This window comes from Bufo gargarizans, chromosome 1, assembly GCF_014858855.1.
Source record: "Bufo gargarizans isolate SCDJY-AF-19 chromosome 1, ASM1485885v1, whole genome shotgun sequence".
NCBI classification, from domain to species: Eukaryota; Metazoa; Chordata; class Amphibia; order Anura; family Bufonidae; genus Bufo; species Bufo gargarizans.
In genome coordinates, this window is record NC_058080.1 from 724,778,716 (window position 1) to 724,804,608 (window position 25,893).

General features: G+C 44.1%; 1 protein-coding gene across 1 annotated transcript in view; it reads right to left on the bottom strand.

Moving 5' to 3' along the window:
- Positions 1-25,893, bottom strand: part of ATP8A2 (ATPase phospholipid transporting 8A2) — a 197,383-nt gene that overhangs the window by 114,664 nt on the left and 56,826 nt on the right. The window contains exons 14-16 of the mRNA XM_044283455.1: positions 25,614-25,658; positions 11,144-11,216; positions 4,385-4,490 (exon numbers count right to left, since the gene is read on the bottom strand). Of these exons, the coding sequence (XP_044139390.1) occupies positions 4,385-4,490; positions 11,144-11,216; positions 25,614-25,658 (224 nt within the window). The remainder of the gene's footprint in view (positions 1-4,384; positions 4,491-11,143; positions 11,217-25,613; positions 25,659-25,893) is intronic.

Here is a 25,893-nt window from a genome sequence, read left to right on the forward strand (position 1 = left end):
GGAATATCCTTTCTCAAAGCGCACACCTGGAAACCATGAGTTATCGCAAAGTGATTATCAATGAGATTGACCGCTGCTCCACTATCCACAAAAATCTCACAAAAAATGTTCTTGCTCTCTAGCGCCACCCTAGCCGGCAGGACAAAACGGGAACTACAAGCAAACGGAAAATCTTCAATCTCCGCCTCAATCCTGCCAATAGTAACAGACGGAACATTTTTCAAAGATTTTTTCCTCTTTGTTTCTTTATTATACCCAGAGAACTGCCTGAATCTCCTAGAGGGACAAATATTTGCCAAATGATTAATACCTCCACAACAAAAACAAACCCTCCCATGCGGGCTGAATCTTCTATTGTCAGAAGCAATCAACCCCAGCTGCATGGGCTCCTGCTCAGAAGGGGCTGACAGCGACTGAGACCCCTGCGCACAGAACGGGACCGCTGCACAGTCCTGGGACCGAGTATGACAGGAAGGAGAGATCTCTCCTCTCTCTCTAAGACGCCTGTCAATACGAACGGCCTGAGACATAGCAGAGTCCAAAGAAATAGGCCTTTCATGAAAGGCAAATGCATCTTTCAATCCCTCTGAAAGACCATGGCAAAATTGACTTCGGAGTGCAGCATCATTCCAACCAGTATCAGCTGCCCAACTCCGAAATTCTGAGCAGTATATTTCTGCGGATTGTTTACCCTGGCATAGGAGACGTAGTCTAGACTCCGCCAGAGCAATACGATCCGGATCATCATATATCTGACCCAGGGCTAAAAAGAATTCATCCACTGAACGGAGGGGCCGTGCCCCCTCCGGCAGCGAAAAGGCCCAGGACTGAGCGTTACCCCTGAGCAGCAATATAATGATCCCCACCCTCCATTCCTCATCACCAGAAGAATGGGGAAGAAGGCGAAAATGGAGTTTGCAAGCCTCTCTAAAACGCACAAAATTCTCACTACCCCTGGAGAACGTATCCGGGAGCGAGATCTTAGGCTCAGAACAAACTCCATGAACGCCAGCTGAACCGGTCACTTGAAGCTGAGAAAAAGTCCTGCGGAGATCAGCTACCTCCAGTGAAAGACCCTGAAGGCGTTCAGCCAAAAGTGAAACCGGATCCATGCTTGAGACGGTTATGGCGGCTTATAATGTCACGGACGGTGTACAGGAAACAAGGCAAAACAACATGCATAAATGACTTGCTGGATCCAGAAGCTAAGGAACAAAAGGGGGACCCCTGTAGAAGACCTGGGACTTTCCCTGGCTGCTCAGCCTATGCATAGATCCGAATGGTGGAGGTATGCATATCCACGTACCTTGACTATATAATCCCTGAGCACCCTGCAATAGTGAGGGGACACGACCACCGGCTCCCTACACCAGACACGGAGGGAGTCAGGGTCACCTGGGATCCAGCAAACAGAAAATAACAGATAACAGTATAACACTTAACTTTGTAGAGGAGAGGAGAACCAGATGGGCATGCACACACACTCCAGGAAGAAATATAAGCCGCCCAGAAAAGCCTTCTGGGGAAGAATTTAAAGGGAAACAATTAGTCCAACACATAACAGCTGAGAGAGGCTAATGAGAGGAGGAGCTGAATACCACAACACAGAACTCAAGGAGGAGGTTCTGAAAGGCCTCTGTCAGAGCTTCTCAGCTGTCTGGTTGTGACACACAGATGGTATGGTGAACCAAACTTTTCTTTACAAGCAACAGTTCAACTTTGTACAGTTTGTTGTAAGCACAGTTCCATATAGCAGGTTCACATCACAAGCAGGCCTTCATATCAACGGCAGGTAATAATGTTCCTTGCAAGATACTCAGAGGGTAACAACAACACTCACAGATCAGGTTGTACCTTCTCCTCAGAAATAGTGTACACTGTTCCTAGGAACTCCTGTCTGTTCTTATCCCAAGGCCCGGATGCCCTAATACTGGCTTTATACTTGGTAGAAATCTTCCTCCCGTATTTATCCTTGCTTTAAATGAATAATCCTTCTTCCCTTCAGCTTACTTGACTAGCTGGAACACTGGCTCTGCTTGGCTTGTGGGAACTGCAGGTTTCTCCCAGGAGGCAAACTCTTCTTTTGGGGTGGATCTTCTGAGCTAACATAGGCTTAGGAAACGTCAGGCAGGCTATGCTCCTTCACTAGCCTCCTGGTGGCAACTAGAAGCCTGGACTGTCTAGCTGCATGTCAGGAGGAGGCCCTCAGCTTGTCTCTGGCTGGTGCCTTTCCACTTCTGTCTCCACAGACTCCTGACTACAGACTAATCCCTCCCTGTCTGGGCCTGAATATATATACTAGGGGCTCCCTATCTCCCTCTAGTGTCTAGGATGAATAACTGCACCCTAATAGGCCTGCTGCACAGCTAACAGGGGAGAAATGCACATAAAAGCATATGGAAATACATTAGAATGGACTGTTAAACACACTGCCACTGTCCCTTAGGAGTAGGAGGACAACGTGGCCCAATTGACCCTTGTGTAGTGCCCACCTTTACCTAGTGGGACACTACAATTCACACAGTCTCCTCTTGACAGTTGTTCTAGAGATGTGTCTGCTGCTAGAACTCTGTGTGGCATTGACCTGGTCTCTAATCTGAGCTGCTATTAACCTGTGATTTCTGAGGTTGGTGACTCGGATGAACTTATCCTCCGCAGCAGAGGCGACTCTTGGTCTTCCTTTCCTGGGGCGGTCCGCATGTGAGCCAGTTTCTTTGTAGCGCTTGATGGTTTTTGTGACTGCACTTGGGGACACTTTCAAAGTTTCCCAATTTTTCAGACTGACTGACCTTCATTTCTTAAAGTAATGATGGGCACTCGTTTTTCTTTACTTAGCTGTTTTTTTCTTGCCATAATACAAATTCTAACAGTCTATTCAGTAGGACTATCAGCTGTGTATCCACCTGACTTCTCCACAACGCAACTGATGGTCCCAACCCCATTTATAAGGCAAGAAATCCCACTTATTAAACCTGACAGGGCACACCTGTGAAGTGAAAACCATTTCAGGTGACTACCTCTTGAAGCTCATCAAGAGAATGCCAAGAGTGTGCAAAGCAGTAATCAAAGCAAAAGGTGGCTACTTTGAAGAACCTAGAATATGACATATTTTCAGTTGTTTCACACTTTTTTGTTATGTATATAATTCCACATGTGTTAATTCATAGTCTTGATGCCTTCAGTGTGAATCTACAATTTTCATAGTCATGAAAATAAAGAAAACTCTTTGAATGAGAAGGTGTGTCCAAACTTTTGGTCTGTACTGTACGTGTAGGGTAAAAATTCACACCAGGGTGTATGACTCCAGGATCGGAGTCGGACCACACACACAGTTTTTGTATTCTGTAGCCGTAAAGTCCCATACTGTAGGTTTGCATAGAAGCTGTGAACACATAGCAGCAGAATATTTTTAAGCATTGGAATATTTTTATTTAGGGAAGAGGGTGTGCAAATGAGCTGTTACCAAGCTCTGCCTCTGATGCCACCAGATGTAAGGCAGCTATCCTATAAGTCAGGGATGCTCAACCTGCGGCCCTCCAGCTGTTGTAAAACTACAACTCCCATCATGGTCGGCTGTAGGCTGATAGCTGTAGGCTTTCCGGGCATGCTGGGAAATGTAGTTTTGCAACTGCTGGAGAGCCGCACTCGAGCATCCCTGCTATAAGTCATTGTTTAGCTTTTACATCAGAGCTTGTTAAGGCCCCTTTCATACGGGAGAGTATTCAGCGTGGGTGCAATGCATGAGGTGGACGCATTGCACCCGCACTGAATCCGGACCCATTCATTTCTATGAGGAGTGAGCACAAGGTCCATCACATGATCTTTTACCATGGTGATGGATCATGTGATGGACTATGTGATGACCGCAGTGATGTCATCAAAGGTCCTATTTCTCACAGATGAAGACAGAAGAGAGGCCAGGCTGCGCGAATAAGTGGATTAAGGTGAGTTAAATTATTTTTTTATTTTTTTTAACCCCTCCAGCCCTATCGTACTAAGCATTCTGTATTAAGAATGCTGTTATTTTCCCTTATAACTATGTTATAAGGGGAAATAATACAGATCGGGTCCCCATCCTAATCGTCACCTAGCAACCGTGCGTGAAAATCGCACCGCATCCGCACTTGCTTGCGATTTTCACGCAACCCCATTCATTTCTATGGGGCCTGCGTTACGTGAAAAACGCACAATATAGAGCATGCTGCGATTTTCACGCAACGCACAAGTGATGTGTGAAAATCACCGCTCATCTGCACAGCCCCATAGAAATGAATGAGTCCGGATTTAGTGCGGGTGCAATGCGTTCACCTCCCGCATTGCACCCGCTCGGAAATCTCGCCCGTGTGCATGAGGCCTTAGGGGGGCTCTGACAGTGATCACTCACCTGGGGAGGAGGCCTGATAGATTATTTTATCATCTTCTTTTTCTGGGACCACGGTGTGACACACAGCCAACAATGTAAGGAATTCCTTGATCACCAGGGCTGTAGGCTGAAATAAAATACAGCAGATAACTACTTGGTTTACATAGACAGAACAAATGGCAGCAATTACCGTATATTCACCTATATTAATGAGGTCGACCCATTATTAAATCATATTTGGCAACCATGAGTAAAGCCTCATTCACACGTCAGTGATTCACGGACAGCACGCGTACCGAATCATTTCAATGTGTGTATTCACACATCTGTGTTTTAGCACAGTCCGTGGGTCTGTGGTTTTAGCACGGATGCATGCTCTATTTTGTCCGTGTTCACAGATCCATCACGCCCTTTATAGTCTATGGGTCAGAGAAAAAAACGTATGCTATGCAACACGGATCCCATCCGTGTTTTACAGACCATTAAGAGGAGATTCTCTGAAAATTAATTTTCAGCTGTGCAGTGTCCCTCGAACACGGATGGCCCACAGACAGCAATACACAGACACACGGAAGAAACAGGTGTGGAGAGATGCTACGAAATGTATTTATTTTTTGTGTTGTGTAGGGGGCCTTACAGCGCGAAGTTGGGAGTGACACTGTTAGGCCGTCTGCACACGGGTGCAGGAGAATGCACATAAGATCCACATAAATATCCGTGCGGATTTCTGTACGTTTCTTCAGTATATCCGCCTCAAAATCAGAAATGTCTAATAGGAGTTTTTGAAGCGGATTTGACGCGGTTTTTCCATTGAAAAGGGTGAAATCCACAGCTAAAACCACCAACATAATTGACATGGTGCAGATTTTAAAATCCACGCAGCAGGTCAATTTCCGCAAAGTGTACATGAGATTTGTGTAATCTCATACGCTATGCTGGTACTGTACTACGCTGCGGTTTTTCTGCATGGTAATCTGGGCAGAAAAAATGCCCATATTCCACAACGTGCGCAGGTGACCTTAGGCTACCTGCAAATGGGTGCGGGGTATCTGTGCAAATTTCCGTGCGTTCCGGAACCCAATCCACACCAAAAGTCATGTGTCACTGAAAAGGGTGAAATCCACAAAAAAGAATAGCAAAAAGAATTGACATGCCACGGAATTTCAAAATCCGTACAGCAGGTCAATTTCCGTATGGAATGAACAAGCAAAGTGTACATAAGATTTGCAAAACTCATAAATTTTGCCGATGCAGGATTAGGCCTCATGCACACGGCCGTTGTTTTGGTCCACATCCGAGCCACCGTTTTGGCGGCTCGGATGCGGACCCATTCACTTAAATTCTGCTGCAAAAGATGCGGACAGCACTCCGTGTGCTATCCGCATCCGTTGCTCCGTTTTGTGGCCCCGCCCAAAAAAATATAACATGTAACATGTCCTATTTTTGTCCGCTAGGCAGTTATATGTAAAGGCTGTATGTTCCCATTCCGCGAATTGTGGAACGCGCACGGACGCCATCAATGTTTTTCGGATCCGCAATTTGCGGACCACAAAACACACCACGGTCGTGTGCATGCGGCCTTACGCTGTGTTTTTTTTTTTGCACAAAAATCTGCGTGGAAAAAATGCACAGGATCCACGTAAATTTTTGTGCTAAAAAACTGCAGTGTAACACAGTACCAGCAAAATGTATGAGATTTCACAAACCTCATGTACACTTTATTTTTTTGTTCCATGCAGAAATTGACCTGCCGTACAGAGCTTGAAATCCGCAGCGTGTCAATTCTTTGCGTGGTTCTTTTGTGTGGATTTTACCCTTTTCAACGCAAGGCAACAGCAAAACGGCATCAAATACGCACCAAAAACCGCAAGTAACATGTGTGGTTTTAGGGCAGATTTGGTGTGGAAATGCACAGAAATGACATGACCTGGACATGACCAGGTAAGGTATGTATCAATGAATGGTTCTGTTCACTGACAGCAAGCTTGTGAGAAACTTTTTATGACACACTGAGGGTCATTTTTTAGGACTGCCATTTTCTGACAGTCTTTTTAGTTTCTTTTACCTCAACGTTCCTGCCAGAAGAGTAGCCTAATTTATAATGGGGGGGGGCGTGCCTCGTCATAAATTAGGCGCATCTTTGGTAGTCCGAGCGCTTGCCGGTAAATCAGGGGCTGGGAGTCGTTTTTCCAGCAGCTTTTACACTTTTTTTTACTCCCTTGACACTCCTATGTGTAGGACAATAATATATATTTTAAATCGCAAAATAGGGGTAGTGAGATAATTTTACACCGAAAAGAGATGTAAAATTGTTAGTAAATGACCCCCATTGAATAAACGATATTTACATGAAACCAGAAAACCCATTAAATGACAAAACACCCCAGTCATATAGGGGTTAATGGGCACACAGTAGCTGTAGCCATGCCAAAAAGCAATAGTCCTTAAAATTCGTAGAAAAAATAAAGAAATCTGAAAAAATAAGTAAAATAAAATATTGGTTAATAGCACTAACTAATACTGACAGCCTGAAGGAGCCAAGCGTCTGTAATACCAAGGAGCGTTCTGCTTCTCCCCACTGCTCTTACCACAAAAACGCCAGAAAGACATAAAAACGTGAAAAAGCTAAAAATAACAGGAGGAAATCTCATGACACATGCTGCGACAGTCCCAGAGCTGTCAGTACATCACATTCCATTTTATAGACATCAGACACCTCAGAGGGACACAGAGCCCCGCCAGCAGCGTGTACCCATCAAGTGTAACCCTGTATATCTCCGCAGCCTAAAATGCCATTATAACTCTGTAGGTGTCACTCAGATAAGAGCGGCCATTTAATCACAGGCATCATAAATCACCTGGTGTGGCCTGTCCTGTCACCAGGCATTGTCCTGCCACTCATAACTTTCATCTCTCTCCCTCAGAGGTATCTGCTCTTATGTTGTATCAGGGCCTATGTGTACTATTTTAGTAACTTTTTATATTACTCCATGAAATAACAATGCAGGAGTAACTTTTCTTAGAATGCTCTGTTCCTCTGTTACTTTTCCTGGAAATGTAAAAATAAATTAACACCTGGGGCTTCCCAAATGCAATGGCAACCATTGTGCAGTGACCCACTGGGTCACTGCTAACTGAACAAACAGGGTGTATTGTATGTAAAGTAAAATGTTCCTTGTGTTTCTATTGCTTTATTCCATACTGTTCTACTGCTTGTATTCACTGTAAGGGCTCATGTACACGTTGTTCTCTTCCCCACCCGATCCACATTTATTGTGGGTCAGTGTGCTGTCCGCATCCGTAAGTCCGTTCTGCGGTACGCGCAAAAAAGAGAACATGTTTTATTCTTGTCTGCATTACGGACAAGGATAGGACTGTTCTACAGAGGGAAGGCGTTCCATTCTACTACACGGCCGGTATCTGTGTTTTGTGGCTACGGCCGTGTGCATGAGCCCTAAGGCCGAATCGAAGGGTTAAGTCCGGTAGCTTAGCTGCTGTGTCCAGGAAGGGGCCGGCCTCAACCCCTGGGCTTGGCTCTTTGCTGTGTAGTTAGTCTGAGGTGATTGAAGAGCAGCTCTTAGCATCTGCAGCCATAGACCACATTTGGGCCAGGCCAGGAAGCATCCCGGAGAAGGACTGTAGACCAGTATCTAAAGGGAACCTGTCACATTGAACATGGAATCTGAGCTGAAGGTAGCATGTTATAGAGCAGGAGGAGCTGAGCAGATTGCTTTATTCAGTTAACCTTATGCTCATTCTGAGCTTTGAAGTCCAGGAGGCGGTCCTATCAGTGATTGACAGCTCTCTCTGTATACACAGTCATAGAGGGCAGGCTGTCAATCACTGATAGGACCGCCTCCTGGACTTCAAAGTCCAGAATGAGCAGGAATCTAAATGAATTATACACAAGTTGTACTGAATCTTTTCCTACAAAACTATATATCCATCTGCTCAGCTCCTCCTGCTCATTTTCATGGTGACAGGTTCTCTTTAAGAAGACTGAGCAGCCATAAAAGAGAGTAGTGGGGAATCTGTGAAGGTAACCCCCGAGGCTGTTGGACAGCGCTTGACTAGGTATTGTAAAGGCCTTGGCCCCCTAGTCATACAAAACCATAGCGCTTGTCCAGGTCTAAAGGCTTCCGGCCCCTGTTCATATCCCTGCCACTTGAGAGAGAGTCTGTGCCGCTGAAGGAAACGCAGACAGAGTCGTGAACTTGTGACGCACCCCTCATCTGGAATGGAGCATATACAGTAGTACAGTTTATTTCAAAGTGCTTCTCTGCAGGGAGCTCCTGGGGTTAACCCATTGCCTCAACCTCAGGAACTGTTAGAACTGGTCAAGAGCTCTACTTCTTTTTACATGTGGAGTTGCACTATATAACGCCGTAAAGGCTCTCAGTTCTACTGTTTTTCACGTTCAGTACAAGTCTCCTGTTATCATGGCGCGGTGTGGGTGGCAATCTCCACACCGAACACAGGAGGGAAGGGAAAAGGTACTAGGCCTGGAAACTATGGAAAGGGGAAAGGTCACCACCTAGTGAATCCCTAAACCGAGCCCTGACTACTATCAGTATGAACAGACCTCGATGGTAGGAATGTTCATATGCAGGAACCTAGAACCCTATCTGACCCTAAAGGGCCCTAGAAATAGTGTCAGGACAAAAGATGACCTGTTCCTTCGCAGCTGAAGGAACAGGAGACTCCCTCAGGCCTAACACCAAAAGATAGGGGAATACAACAAGCAAGAAATAGGAAAAAGACACTTAACTCCGAAGTACGCGGACGAGCAGAAACTCACTGGAGAACCAAACACCAGCACTTCCACAACCAGAAAGGAGTTATCAACCACACAGCATGATGGGTGAAACCAAACTAAATAGAGGAGTTGGAATGACCACTTAAGCTACACCTGAGACAAGAGGTGTGGTCATAACCATCAACAACACAGAAACAAGTGAAACCAAAGAGGCTGTCAGATCACATCACGTGCAGCCAATCTCTTAGATCTTCTGACCCCTGTTATAGGAGAGACCTTGACACCTGTCTTTGCACTTCACCACCAAAAACACCAAGGTCACCCCTCCTTCCATCATGCAGGAGACCCCAACCAGGGTGTGCCCCGGGGGAATATCAACATTAGGTACACCCCCAATTCACTGTGCATGGCCCAGGGAATGCATGAGCAGGACAACCACCACCATGAGTACTACCACCATTCACCACAACCACCATTCCCGTCCTCTCTCCTCAATTGGACTGACCGCTTCAGAATGTGTAGGGACACACCCTGTTGACAAGAGAAATGGAAATGCCTGGTAGCCAATTTATTCAAACATTTCAAGGAGGAATAACACAATACAGAATTCTGTGGAAAAAGTGCTCCAGAATTGCTATTTCATGAAGAATTAAATTCTGCCAGCGGCTTATCTCCCTGCAAACAAAAAGATTGGGCAGTTGAAATCCTATGTGCCAAATCCTTATTTTTCCTGAAATGAGCAGTCAGGTTACAGTCAGGAGTCGCCATACACACAAGATGGTCAGCTGAACCTGCCCAGATTGGATCTAATTGGATCTAATGTGTATGGCCGGCTTAAGACAATTTTGACACTTTTCGCCATCCTCGCCACTTTTTTGAAAGGGGGTGAGTCAAGAGTGGGGAAGGGGGCATGGCCCGCCATTGCGACAAATTTATCTTCATTCATGCCTGTTTTCTAGCGTAAATCTATGGCTGCTAAGAGCTAATTAGGCGCATCCTCCAGCAGCGCAGGGTGTATCCAGTCAGGCGCAGAAAGTGCCAGTCTTGATACAACTCCCCCATGGTATTGTGGGCAGAGGTCATTGTGGGGGAGGGAGGCGGCCATCTATGACAGCTATACATGGTGTGAGCCTAAGTTATCTAGATATACAGGTGTTACCTTTCATTGTAATCCTGCCTGTGATGATAATGAAACAGCTGCTGAAAAGTGATCTTCAGGAACTATGACCGTACTATGAGGCTTGGTGGCCAAAGGGAAACACAGTAGGATTTTAAGAATTTTTACATATAAGTAGTGACATGTAACATTAATAAAAACTCAGAAAATTCTTAAAAAAATAAGTTTAATCTAAAAAATGTATTTAAATTATAGGTCATTTTCTGATGACACAGGTCTGAAAAAAAATACATTTTTTAGAAGAGTTCCACGCAACGGTAAACCGATAATTTGGTGTCTCGTGGTTGGGACCCACATGGATCAGCTGTATTCTAAGAGGGAACTAGGGTTCCATTGCAGCACCACCACGAAAAAATAGAGCAGTGCAAAGTGCCCACTGAAAACCAAGGGCTATTCGTGTTATGTTCAAATGTGCCGAGTCCGCTCATTCTTAGGGTATTTGTTTTTGTAACCCAGACAACCAATTTATTCTGGCTATAGACAGATCCCACTAATGTCAGTCACACCTACTGATCAGTAAAGGGGCATCCCAAGTGACCCCTGACATTCTGCACTGGGTGGGGGAGGATTGAGCATGTTTGATTTCAGCATGCCTATTATTTGCATACTTTCCAACGGTCCTGATAACTGGCAAAGCAATCCTAGGAGCCAGTAATGTAAACCCCTCCCAAAAGTCGGGGTTTTTGTGGGCATCCCCAGCATTTTTGGGTGGCTTAAAGGGGTTGTCCAAGATCATAAAAACATGGCAGCTTTCCTGTGCATGGGTTGCGTCTGGTAGTGCAGCTCGCCTGCATTGGAGTCAATACTGCATATTTATGTATTCCCTTCTATCAATGTTAATACTTACACTTTCCCCTTCGATGTTTTGGAATAGCTTTGGGTCATCAAAGTCACAAGATTCGCTTGTTGTTGGCAGCTGGCTGAAGACAAAATGCGACATCACAGTTATTTCTATAAAGGGTTAAACAGGAACGTATCGTCTGTAAGTATAAAGGTTCTAAGGCACTTACGTTGAGGAAACTACTATGTATATCTATCATTCAGTCAAACTGGACCACCTTTATGACGTGGTGGCAATGTGGGCATTGCAACTAACGGAGGGCACCTCATATTCCAGCCACCACGTATAGAGCAGCCATTGAATTTGAGACCGCATAAGGGCTCGTTCACACGACCGTGTCAAGCCCGTGCCCATGCTGTGGACCGCAAATTGCGGTCCGCAATGCACGGGCACCAACCGTGGCCCAGCCACATGGGGATCGTGTATCCATTCACTTGAATGGGTCCGCGATCCTTCCGTTCTGCAAAAAGATAGAGCATGTTCTATCTTTTTGCGGTGCGGAGGCACGGAACGGAACCCCCGTAGTGCATCCGTAGTGTTCCATTCCGTGCTTCCGTTCCACATATCTGGATTTGCAGACCCATTGATGCAGAATGCACACGGAGCGGAGCCCGTGTATTGTGGATCCGCAAATGCTTTGATTTTGATATTGATGACCTATAATCATAATCTTTATTCATATAGCGCCACTAGTGGAGGCCCTGCTAGAGCTTACAATCTTTGAAGAAATGGGGGTGACACAAAAAGTAGAATTGATTATTTTGTAATCTTTGTATTAGGGCTTGCTCTTGCGACCGTGTGAAGCCCGTGCCCGTGCTGTGAACCGCAAATTGCGGTGCGCTAAGCACGGGCACCTGCTGTGTGGCAGCCGCATAGGGATCGCGGCCCCATTCACTTGAATGCGTCCGCGATCCCTCCGTTCCGTTCGCAAGCTCTATCTTTTTGCGGTGCGGGAGCACGGAACAGAACCTCAGAAAGCACTCCGCAGTGCTTCCGTAGTGTTCCGTTCCGTGGTTCCGTTCCGCATCTCCGATTTTGCTTACCCATTGAAATGAATGGGTCCGCATCCGTCATGCGGAGTGGCCACGGAACGGGCCCCGTGTATTGCGGATCCACAAATGCGGTCACGGGCTTCACCACGGTCGTGTGAACGAGCCCTTAAATAGAGAAGTGCAGAGGGAGCTGCAGGAGCCAATGCACTGACTGTGGGGATAAGTGTCAGAAGATGGCACTCGTCTGAAGAATGAGGGGCGGAGGGGTAATTGGGGAAGGGTCAGTTTAGGGAACATAATCACTCACAGGAGGTCCTGGAACAGCTGATTGGCAGGGGTCTGACTCCCAGATATTTATTACCTATCCTGAGGATAGACCATCAATATGAAAGTCGCACAGAGCCCCTTGCACATGGGTACGAGTGACAGAGAATGATAAGGGAACACAATAAAGCAGATGACAATGTTTTCAACAGAGAAGTGTCCAAGACCTTACACAGCCTAAACGGATATATTCACCTTTTAAATCATGTTTAGTGTTTTAATCATCAAAAAAGAAAAAGATGAAAGAACAATTTAGACAATTTTCATTAACGTTTTGCATGTCCTTCGCCTCTGTAGACCTATATAGCTCCATGGTTTCAGACTATAATAACACCCTGTGTAGTATGATTTGCCTTCCATCTGTCTCCTACTTCTTGCTAGTGTTTGGTTTGTAGGATCAGACAACACAAGGTAAGTTTGTAGTCTGTTACCATGGAGACACACAGAAATTGTAGACATAAAATAGTAGGACTGTCACTGTGACTTCTATAGTGTGTAGAATGTGCCCTGTGAATTGTGTGCTCCCAGTGTCTATTTAGGGTTAAGGGTTTCCTGAGTTTGTTTAATTATCAGGTGGTCAGGTGCCCAATCACCCTGCTATTTTGACCTGTTTGCCTGGGGGTTCAGTCTGTCTCCAGGAGGGTGCTCGCTCTCCTGACCTGTGTCTTTGTTAGGCCGAGTTCACACGAACGTGTGTGACCCGTGCTCGTGCTGCGGCCCGCAAACAGCGGGCCGCAATGCACGATCGCCGGCCGTAGGTCAGCCGCATCGGATCGCGGACCCATTCACTTTAATGGGTCCGCGATCCGCCCGTTCCGCTAAAAGATAGGACATGTTCTATCTTTTTGCGGAACGGAGGTACGGGACGTAACCCCACGGAAGCACTCCGTCCCGTGCGGCCGTTCCGCTATTCCGGATTTGCGGACCCATTGAAGTGAATGGGTCCGCATCCGTGAATCGGAATGCACACGGAACTGTGGCCGTGTATTGCGACCCGCGATTTGCGGGCCGCAATACGGCCACAGATCACACACGTTCGTGTGAACTAAGCCTTAGTCTTCACTGACTTTTGTGGTCAGCCTGGTTATTGATTAATGTCTATGTCCTGATCTGTATGTGAATGGCATGCTCCCTGTATCCCGGTTCTGCATGGGTTCCAGGCCTGTCTGTCTGTAAACACCATGCTCCCTGTACCCTATCCACATGGGTTCCAGGCTACGATACCATGTTTTTTCTATTGCAATGTGTTCATGTCCTGTCTGTGAAGGCCATGCTTCCGGTTCCGCATGGGCTCCAGGTATGTGTGTATGTCTGTCTGAGAACGCCAAGCTTCCGGTTCCGCATGGGTTCCATGCATTCTTGTATGTCTGTCTGAGAATGCCAAGCTCTCTGTTCCGCATGGGGCTTGCTTGTATTTGTCTGGTTATGTTCTAATCTGTCTATGTTCGCCATGCTCCGTGTATCCCGATTTTCAGGGGTTGCATGGGTTGCATTGTGTCTGAACTGTGTTCTACATTGTATGCCTGGATTGCTGGCGCCTTTCACCAGTGTCTGTTTCCTTGCAGATCAGCTGCCAAGTGTACCGGGACCATCCCATGAGGTAGCAGTCTGGTTGCACCCCCTGTTGTGAAGACCAGATACCTGTATAGGGGTTAGGGCTCATGCACACAAGTGTACTGGCTCAGTGCCCATATTGCAGACTTGAATAGGTTCGCAATCAGTAAGATACAACCGAAGATAGGACATCAGCTGTCTTTTGCGAAGCGGAAGCCTATAGAAGCACTACGAAGCGCTTTCGTGTGCTTTCCGGTCTGTGCCTCTGCACCGCAAAGAGATAGAAATGTTCTTTGGCCGTATGTTGCGGATCGCGGACCCATTCAAGTCAGTGTACATAGCCTGTGCCCGTGTATTGTGGACCACTATTTGTGGTCTGCAGCATGGGCACTGAGCCATTACACTCGTGTGCATGAGCCCTTAAAGGTTGGAAACCAAGGGGGCACTGGAATAATGCCCTTAGGGTTTGGCCTTAAGTCAAACCGCTCACTTAGCACAGTGGTTACACTTCTGCCACTGATCCGTACAGCTTGCTCAGCTATAAAACCTGCTGTCCTTCTTAGCGGTGGTGCCTTCCTGGCCTGGTTTATTTTGATTGCTTGTGTCTGGTACTTTTTGTTTAACTCCTTCCCAACCAGCGCCTAAGTATGGCACTGGTCGGGTCTTTAATGGTGGCGTCTGCTCTTACATCTATGAGAGTCTATAAGAATAGCAATCTAATGATTGCTTGTTATAGTTCCCTATGGGAACTATAAAAAAGTAAAAAATAAAAATAAATTATAAAAAATGTAAAAAATATAACATAGTTCAAATCACCCCCCTTTCTCCCCCCAAAAAATAAAAAAATACATATCATGGGTATCGCCACGTGCGAAAACGCCCATGCTATACAAAAAGGCGCAATACAGCAAATGGTGAAACAAAAAAAAAATGTTCAAATGCTTGATTTGCCGTTTTTGGTCGCTCCAATCCCAACAATTTTTTAAATATAAAGTGATCAAAAAGTTGTACACACCCCAGAATGGTATCAATGAAAAGTACAGATCGCACCACAAACAATGAACGCTCACACAGCTCCGTACACATAATTACAAAAACGTTATAGGGGTCAGAATATGGCGACAAAAAATATTATTTTATCAGTATCAAAACGAAAAAAAAAAAAAAACTATACAATGCTATCGCTGGATTAGTACTGACCTGTAAAATGAAACTAACTGGTCAGTTTAATCGCACATTGAACGTCATAAATAAAAAAAAACTTAAAACTGTGGCAAAATTGCTTTTTTTTTCCCAATTCCACCACATTTGGAATTTTTTTTCCTGCTTCCCACTACATCATATGCAATATTAAATGGTGACGTTAGAAAGTACAACTTGTCCCACAAAAAAACAAGCCCTCATACGGATATGTGAACGGAAAAATAAAAAAGTTATGGCTCTGGGAAGGCAGGGAGTGCAAAACAACTAAAAAAAAAAAAATGGAAAAACCTCCGGGGTAGAAAGGTTAATAAACCATTTGTTTTTGGCTCTCTGGATCTTTGTCTGCTCTGTGTACACTTGTGATATGTTCAGGGGATTTTCCGACCCCGAAACGTGACAAGGACTATTTGTAAAGCTGCTTATTTATAAAACAAAGTTCATCAGCAAGGTGGATATATCCTTTTAATGGCCAACTAAAATTTGTGAAAAAAGGAACTGAAAGATTTCCAATGACTGATACTACTCCAAAGACTGCCACTACTCTAGCAACATCATAGAATATTCTGAAGTAAACATCGAATACACAACATAAAAATACATAATACATGACAATCACAGTCTACACACATCTAATTAGTGGGCACTCACTGGGTGAGAGTTACAAAAACTAGCGCAGGAAGAGTGTGTTAACCAATCAGGTCATTTTTGTCCAGTCTTCCCAATAAATTAAAATACAATTGCAATCTGATTGGTTGCTATAAACCACACCTCTTTTCATGTGCACTTTTTTTTAATATAATTCTTCCTACTTCTTAAAGGAACTCTAGGCTTTAATAAAATGATGGTCAGTAGACAGGAATGGCAATAATTAAAAAGGGGTTATCCAATGCGATAAACTGCCCCCCCCCCATGTGCCGGGCCCCTCACAGGGAATATACTTACCCCGCTCCCTGCACCGCTCCTGGTCCTCGCACCGCCGCAGTTGCTTTTGACCCTGCGTGAATGAAAACATCCGGTGTCGGGGGGAGCAGCCAATGGCAGGCGGTGACGGGGATGAGCCTCCCTAGCGTCACCTGCGATGCTAGGGAGGCTTGTCCCCGTCCCCACCTGCCATTGGCTGCTCGCCCCTGACACCTGGATGTTTTCATCCGCACACAGGGGAGAAGCAGCAGCGGCGGTGCGGGGACCAGGAGCGGTGCAGGGTAGCGGGGTAAGTATATTCCCTTGTGAGGGGCCTGGCACATGGGGGGGGGCAGTTTATAGTATTGGATAGCCTCTTTAAACAGTTATATACACCCTGTCTGGATTTTGTCTCACGATGTGGCGATGAGAAGACATCGAGACAGAATTGGGGTGAAGGGCATATAAAAGGTTGCAGAACTCCTGCCGTTAGGACACCATGGTATTAAAACGTAGGGCCCCTTCCATTATGGCTACTGATGCGACCCAGGTCAAACACTGTTTCACAGGCTGAAGTTCTGCCTTTTTTTAATCTTACTGCATTCTTCTAGAAATCCTTCCATATTTTAAAGAGGGGTGCAATTTTCTATATTTCAAAGAAAAAGAAAAACATGCCGTCACTTTTGTCCAAAAATTATAGGAAATGTCAACAATCACGTCTAAACTTAGGGCTCATGCACACAAATGTATTTTCTTTCCATGTCCGTTCCGTTTTTTTGTGCCCCATATGCAGAACCACACATTTCAATGGGTGTGCAAAAAAAAAAAACGTGTGCCGTCCATTTCCGTATGTCCGTTCCGCAAAAAAATAGAACATGTCCTATTGTCGCATTACGGACAAGGATAGGACTGTTCTATTAGGGGCCAGCTACAAAATACTGAATGCACATGGACGTCATCCATATTTTTTTGTGGATCCGTGTTTTGCGGACCGTAAAATACATACGGTCGTGTGCATGAGCCCTTAATCTTCAATATCTGGAGAGTTTTGCAAGTGAATCTGCCCTGTATTTAGAAACGACTCTTGTAGAGGACCTGTCATCTCTTGTGATCTGTCTATTTTAGTAAATGCTTGTATCCCCCGCGACATAATAAATCTGGGGCACCTTTACTCAAAACTCTGCCTTGTGTCGCTCCTCTGTTATTTCTCCTGGAAAATCATGAATAAACTGACAAGTAGGCGCTGCGTCCCTTCATAGTTTGATACTCACAGCACTGACTGGACAATGTGAGAGTGTGACATACCCCCAACTGGAAACACCCAATTGTTAAATGTCCTCATAACTATCTTGTAGGAATAAAAGAGGAACTGCACAATGCAGAGTCATTTAAAAAAATAAATAAATAAAGATGCTCCAGAATTGTAAGGTCTGTTTTAGTAATTAAAATTCCCCATGTATTAACAATTCTGGAGCATCTTTTCATATAAGGCTACATTCACACGGCCGCTCCATGTTTTGCCGTCCGCAAATTGCGGATCCGCAAAACACGGATTCCGCCGTGTGCGTTCCGGAATTTGTGGAACGGAACGGGCAGCCCATTATAGAAATGCCTATTCTTGTCTGCAAAACAGACAAGAATAAGATATATTCTTTTTTTTTTTTGCGGGGCCACGAAACGAAGCAACAGATGCGGACAGCACACGGTGTGCTGTCCGCATCTTTTGCGGTTCCATTGAAGTGAATGGGTCCGAACCAGAGCTGCAAAAAATCCGGCTCAGATGGGGACCAAAACAACGCCTGTGTTAATGTAGCCTAAGGCCTTTTCACACGGCCGTAGTGCTCCCGTGGCCGTATTGCGGGGAACTAGCCGTGTGCATTTTGCATCACGGATGCGAACCCTTCCACTTGAATGGGTCCCGCAAATCCGGAGATGCGGTGCGGAACGGAAGCACGGAACGGAACCCCACGAAGCACTACGGAGTGCTTCCAAGGGGTTCCGATCCGTGCTTCCGTTCCGCAAAAACGTCCCCAATTGCAGTCCCCACAATGCACGGAACGGAACCAATAGGTTCGTGTGAAAGAGGCCTAAGAGTATGGCCTGATGCAATTCCTGATGCAGTTTTGGAAGCCAAAATCAGGAGTGGATCATAAATAAGGATGGATATGACTTCTCCTCTTTCTTGAATTCATTCCTGATTATTGGCTTCCAAACCCGCATCAGGAAACCTGACTAAGTGGCCGTATCCTAACTCTATGTTGTGTCATTCCTTTATTATTCCTACTAGAAGTTTATGAATTGCCAGCAGTCTGACATTCTCCAATCAGTGCTGTGACTCCTCCCAGCTGTTAACACCCAGATGGATCTTTAACACAGACTGCTGGCAATTCATTCATAACCGTCTAGTAGGAATAATAGAGGAATAGTACAACATAGACTTACAGTCAGGTCCATAAATATTGGGACATTGACACAATTCTAACATTTTTGGCTCTATACACCACCACAATGGATTTGAAATGAAACAAACAAGATGTGCTTTAACTGCGGACTGTCAGCTTTAGGGCTGTTTCACAAGAGCGGATGCCGTGCGTGACATCCGCTCCGTGAAAGAGTGCCAAGACCCGATGCAGACTGCAGAGCCCTTAGTTTGAGGGTATTTACATCCAAATCAGGTGAACGGTGTAGGAATTACAACAGTTTGCATCTGTGCCTCCCACTTGTTAAGGGACCAAAAGTAATGGGACCTAATAATCATAAATCAAACTTTCACTTTTTAATACTTTGTTGCAAATCCTTTGCAGTCAATTACAGCCTGAAGTCTGGAACGCATAGACATCACCAGACGCTGGGTTTCACCCCTGGTGATGCTCTGCCAGGCCTCTACTGCAACTGTCTTCAGTTCCTGCTTGTTCTTGGGGCATTTTCCCTTCAGTATTGTCTTCAGCAAGTGAAATGTATGCTCAATCGGATTCGGGTCCGGTGATTGACTTGGCCATTGCATAACATTCCACTTCTTTCCCTTAAAAAACTCTTTGGTTGCTTTTGCAGTATGCTTTGGGTCATTGTCCATCTGCACTGTGAAGCGCCATCCAATGAGTTCTGAAGCATTTGGCTGAATATGAGCAGATAATATTGCCCGAAACACTTCAGAATTCATCCTGCTGCTTTTGTCAGCAGTCACATCATCAATAAATGCAAGAGAACCAGTTCCATTGGCAGCCATACATGCCCACGCCATGACACTACCACCACCATGCTTCACTGATGAGGTGGTATGCTTAGGATCATGAGCAGTTCCTTTCCTTCTCCATACTCTTCTCTTCCCATCCCTCTGGTACAAGTTGATCTTGGTCTCATCTGTCCATAGGATGTTGTTCCAGAACTGTGAAGGCTTTTTTAGATGTCGTTTGTGTGAGGCTCACAAATGGTTTACATCTTGTGGTGAACCCTTGTATTCACTCTGGTGAAGTCTTCCCTTGATTGTTGACTTTGACACACACACACACCTAGCCTCCTGGAGACTGTTCTTGATCTGGCCAACTGTTGTGAAGGGTGTTTTCTTTACCAGGGAAAGAATTCTTCGGTCATCGACCACAGTTGTTTTCCGTGGTCTTCCGGGTCTTTTCTTGTTGCTGAGCTCACCGATGCGTTCCTTCTTTTTAACTACTTCAACCCCGGGCCTGTTTTCACCTTCCTGCCCAGGCCATTTTTTGCAAATCTGACATATGTCATTTTATGTGTTGATAACTTTAAAACGCTTTGACTTATCCAAGCCATTCTGAGATTGTTTTTTCGTCACATATTGTACTTCATGACACTGGTAAAATGGAGTCAAAAAAATTTGAAAATTTCCAAGTTTTAATTTCCCTACTTCTATAATACATAGTAAGGCTGGGTTCACACTTGAGCGTTGCGCAAACGCGCGTTTTACGCGCGTTTTTGACGTGCATTTTTATGCGCGTTTTGTAATAGTAAACGCGCGTTTGACGCGCGTTTGTGTGATTCACTACATTGTCCTATGGCCACAAACGCCCCAAAAGTCGCTCATGTACTTTTTGGAGCGTCGGGCGTTTTACAGCGCGATCGTACGCGCTGTAAAACGCCCAAGTGTGAACCATTCCCATAGGGAATCATTGGTTTCTCCTTGTTGAGCGTTTTACAGCGCGTAGGAACGCGCTGTAAAACGCTCAGGTGTGAACCCAGCCTTATACCTACAAAAATAGTTATTACTTTACATTTCCCATATGTCTACTTCATGTTTGGATCATTTTGGGAATGACATTTTATTTTCGGGGGACGTTACAAGTCTTAGAAGTAAATCTTGAAATTTCTTAGAAATTTTCAAAAACGAACTTTTAAAAGGACCAGTTCAGGTCTGAAGTCACTTTGTGAGGCTTACATAATAGAAACCACCCAAAAATGACTCCATTCTAGAAACTACACCCTTTAAGGTATTCAAAACTGATTTTATAAACTTTGTTAACCCTTTAGGTGTTCCACAAGAATTAATAGAAAATAGAGATACAATTTCAAAATTTCACATTTTTGGCAGATTTTCCATTTTAATAATTTTTTTCCAGTTACAAAGCAAGGGTTAACAGCCAAACAAAAGTCAATATTTATGGCTCTGATTCTTTAGTTTACAGAATCACCCCATATGTGGTCGTAAACCTGCTGTACGGGCACACGACAGGGCGCAGAAGAAAAGGAATGCCATACGATTTTTGGAAGGCAGATTTTGCTGGACTGGTTTTTTGACACCATGTCCCATTTGAAGCCCCCCTGATGCACCCCTAGAAACTCAAAAAAGTGACCACATTTTGGAAACTATGAGATAAGGTGCCAGTTTTATTGGTACTATTTTGGGGTACATATGATTTTTTATTGCTCTATATTACGTTTATTGTGAGGCAAGGTAACAAAAAAATTTATGTTTTAGGCACCGTTTTAATTTTTTATTTTTACAGCGTTTATCTGAGGGATTAGGTCATGTCACTTTTTTTATAGAGTAGATCGTTACGCATGTTGCAATACCTAATATGTCTACTTTTTCTTATTTATTTAAGTTTTATACAATAATAGCATATTTGAAACCGAAATAATGATATTTTAGTGTCTCCTAGTCTGAGAGCCATAGCTTTTATATTTTTTGACCGATTCTCTCAGGTAGGGTCTAATTTTTTTGCAGGATGAGGTGATGGTCTGATATGTACTATTTTGGGGGGCATACGCCTTTTTGATCACTTGCTGTTGCAATTTTTATGATGTAATGTGACAAAAATAGCCTTTTTTTTAAACATTTTTATTTATTTTTTTACGGTGTTCACCTAAGTGGTTAGGTCATGTGATATAATTTTATAGAGCTGTTTGTTACGGATGTGGCGATACCTAATATGTATATATATTTTTTTCACTTTAGCACAATAATAGCAGTTTTGTAGTAAAAAAAATAATCATATTTTAGTGTCTCCATAGTCTGAGAGCCATAGTTTTTGTACTTTTTGACCGATTCTCTTAGGTAGGGTCTCATTTCTTGCGGGATGAGGTGACGGTCTGATTGGTACTATTTTGGGGGGCATACGCCTTTTTGATCACTTGCTGTTGCGATTTTTGTGATGTAATGTGACAAGAATTGCTTTTTTTTTACACATTTTTTTTATTTTATTTTTTACGGTCTTCACCTGAGTGGTTAGGTCATATGATATTTTTATAGAGCTGTTTGTTACGGACGTGGCAATACCTAATATCTATATTTTTTTTTATGTATTTCACTTTAGCACAATAATAGCAGTTTTGAAACAAAAAAAATTATGTTTTAGTGTCTCCATCCATGTTCTGAGAGCTATAGTTTTTTTATTTCTTGGGCGATTGTCTTAGGTAGGGGCTCATTTATTGTGGGATGAGGTGACTGTTTTATTGATACCATTTTGAGGGGCATATGCCTTTTTGATCGCTTTGTGTTGCACTTTTTGTGATGTAAGGTGACAAAAATGACTTTTTTTTACACAGTTTTTATTTTTTTATGGTGTTTATCTGACAGGCTGGATCATGTGATATATTTATAGAGCCGGTCATTACGGACGCGGCGATACCTAATATGTGTGGGTTTGGATTTCTTTTTCTGTTTTTTATTATAAAATAAGGGGAAACAGGAGGTTTTTTTTTCTTTTTTACTTTATTAATTTTATTGCTTTATTAATTTTATTAAAAAACCTTATTTTTTTAACTTTTTTTTACTTTACTTTATTTATGACATTCACTTTTGAGGGTCTAATCCCCTCTGCAATGCATTACAATACATCTGTATTGTAATGCATTGCCTCTTAGCGTATGACACTGAGTCATACACTAACAGGTTGCCTAGGAGACGGGCCTGAGGCGGGATCTCCTCGGCTCCCGTAGAAGGCAGTTCCCGATGCCGTGCGAGGCATTGGGCAGCCTCTGCATGGCATCGGGCTGCCTTGTGTCGCATCGGGTCCCCGCCACAGCAGTGCGGGGACTCGATGCGATCGTTCACCTGACACAAACCTCTTCTATGTCGTGGTCAGCGCGGACCGCGGCATAGAAGGGGTTAATCCGCCGGCTTTCACAGAGATGCCGGCGGATACAGCAGGGGCCCGGCTACCACGGACTGCGGGGCCCCTGCAGTGATCGTGCGCGCACCGCTCCGGTGCCCGCACGATCACTATGACGTTCTATTACGTCAAATTGCGGGAACTCAGTGGTTCCCATGACGTAACAGTACGTTAAAGGTCGGGAAGGGGTTAAGAATGTTCCAAACAGTTGTTTTGGCCACGCCTAATGTTTTTGCTATCTCTCTGATGGGTTTGTTGTGTTTTTTCAGCCTAATGATGGCTTGCTTCACTGATATTGACAGCTCTTTGGATCTCATCTTGAGAGTTGACAGCAACAGATTCCACATGCAAATAGCGCACTGGAAATGAACTCTGGACCTTTTATCTGCTCCTTGTAATTGGGATAATGAGGGAATAACACACACCTGGCCATGGAACAGCTGAGAAGCCAATTGTCCCATTACTTTTGATCCCCTAACAAGTGGGAGGCACATATGCAAACTGTTGTAATTCCTTCACCGTTCACCTGATTTGGATGTAAATACCCTCAAATTACAGCTGACAGTCTGCAGTTACAGCACATCTTGTACATTTCATTTCACATCCATTGTGGTGATGTATAGAGCCAAAAATGTTAGAATTGTGTCGGTGTCCCAATATTTATGGACCTGACTGTATGTGTAAAAATGCTTTATAATTGTCGGTACATGGAGAATGCAAGCATTTACTAAAACAAATATTTCAAGAGAGGTGACAGATGACGAGGCATAGGACACTAACGCCTGAGCGTTCAGCCAAAGCATTCAATTGCTGGAGAGGGATTTGCCCAAAACGAATTAGTATGTGGGAACCTTTAAATAAACCTAAAAGAAGACAAACACCTCATCAGTGGACATCATTGGGGTCTCTCCATGATGACTTTCCCCTGCATCTGGCCATGGAGAATAACGTATACATACAGTATGTCAATGAGGAGAGAGGAAGTCAAACACGCTGCTCTGCGAAGCCTCGAGTGGATTGAGAGACTGCTAAGAAATACTACACAGTATAAACCTTTCAGCTTTGAAAGAAGAAGCCTTGGCACGGGCTAAATGGAAGATTTGCAGCCAAATTTTGCTAACTATGGGCCTGCTGACCACTAATGACAGTGTGGCCAATGTTCAGAACCAGGAGAATTTGCCAGGAACGGCTCTGTGTTCAGCATTAATGAGCGGCGCTTACGCGTTTCACAATTACATAAGCACTAGTAAATGGCCAGCGGCAACAGTTAGAAGAATTCTGCCATTTGTTCCCCCATAGATTATTTTTCATGTAGTGCAGTGATAAAAGCTGGCACTTGCATAGGAAGCATAATTACCAAACAGGAAAATGAAAAGGGAAAAAAAAATTCAATGAAACTTTAAGGCAGTTTACGTTTTTCCCAGTTCTTCTCAAGGCAGGTCCTTGTATAACCAGGCCAGAAACAGGGAGTGTCCTTCTGCCAGGAGTCCTACAAGACGCCCCTCTGTTATACACTCTGGCATTGGATTAAGGGGAAAAATAATTGTGTGAGAAGAATAAATACCCAGATGAAAGCAGTCCTGCTATGCAAACACATCAAATAGTCAGAGCTTCGGAAATCTAGCAAAGTGGCTCATTGGAAATGGAAGAAACGAGGTTGTCTAACGGCAGGATTTTCAGTCCAGAAATTATGACAAAGGATCACGTTCGCCTCAGAAGTCTTCATAGGACTGGCGAGCAGTTCCTGTAGGCTAAAACCGTACAACAGGGATCTGCAACCTGGGGTTCTTCCCAGAGTGCTGGCTGTCAATATATGCTAGGAGTTGTACAGTAGTTTCCTGCAGATTGCACATATGAACATGGGACCAACACAGATGCCTTCAGCTGCCAAGTGCACATGTAACAGGTCAGCCAGTGTCCTAGGTACAAAACTGCTCACAGATGCCCTTTAATATTAGGCTGGTGTCACACATAGGTTTTTGGGCATTTTTAAGTGTTTTTGTGTTTTTTTTCCGGCATTGTTTTTGCAGTATTTTTAGGTAAAGAATACCAGCTCCAGATGTTAAATTGAAGTCTATAATGTAGGACAAACTGGAGTTTTTTTTGCAGTGGCTTTTTTTACCCTTGAGTTGCATTTTTTGGGTCACTCGCAGTATGCTCTGGGTCTTTTTCCCTCCTTGTCTGGAGTTTTTCTCCCGAAGACATCCACTGTCTTTTTTTTCCTGTTTGAAAATATGCATGTGCCAGCGTGTGTTGTATTTTTAATGCTGTTTTTTTTTTTTTATGTATTTTCCCCCTACCTCTCTACAGAGAAAATGATAATTACAGGGAAGTACAGTCTTTCTGTATTTTCTACATTATTATGGGCAAAAAGGCTACAAAAAAACTGAGCAAGTCAGGTATTTTTTAGGCTTTTGTCTGTGGTAACCCCCTTATAGTGGATGGAGCTTTATTTTTCTGATACAGAACTCCAAATCAGCTACATAAACATAGATTTAAAGAGGCTTTCCTAGGAAAAACATGTTACAAAAAATGGGACTACTGCTGGTCCAAGCTGCCCTTCTTTTCCGAGATTCACATGCTGGGAATGCCAGGAAAGGTCTGCTCGGTCATTTCCCGTCAGAAGCTAACTGTAGCCACCACTAGAGGGAGCTTAGGAGCTTACTGTATACTGCTTATAGATTGTACTCAATACATCCACAGCCTTCTGTAAGCTCTCAAGGTCCCCCTAGTGGTGGCTGCAGGTACCCAGCATATTATCTTTAAAATTACATGCTTATGTAGGGGATTTGGAGCTCTGTCTTAAACAAACATGATGATAAAAGGATCTAGATTTTATTTAAGTTCATATCAATTATGCCGGAATTATACCCGATAGCTACAAAGTCTGTGTATTAGCAAATGAAATTAAATAAAATTAATTACCTGAAATCTTCAGAGGAGCGCTCTCTCTCAAATTCTGGAAAGTGTCTTACAGTTATGTGAAAACAAGAAAAAAGGTAAAACACACAAAGAAAAGTTTCATACATCATTTTCAATAAATTGCTTTAATCAGAAACCTGATCATTCAGAGTTTTCTAACAATTCATGTGACCAGAAGCAGTACAATCAATTTCTGCTGGACATACATTCCTCGACATTAAAATTGCAACACCAAGAAGGAAAAGTTGTGAAATTATGGAAATCTCAGGATCGATAGACATGC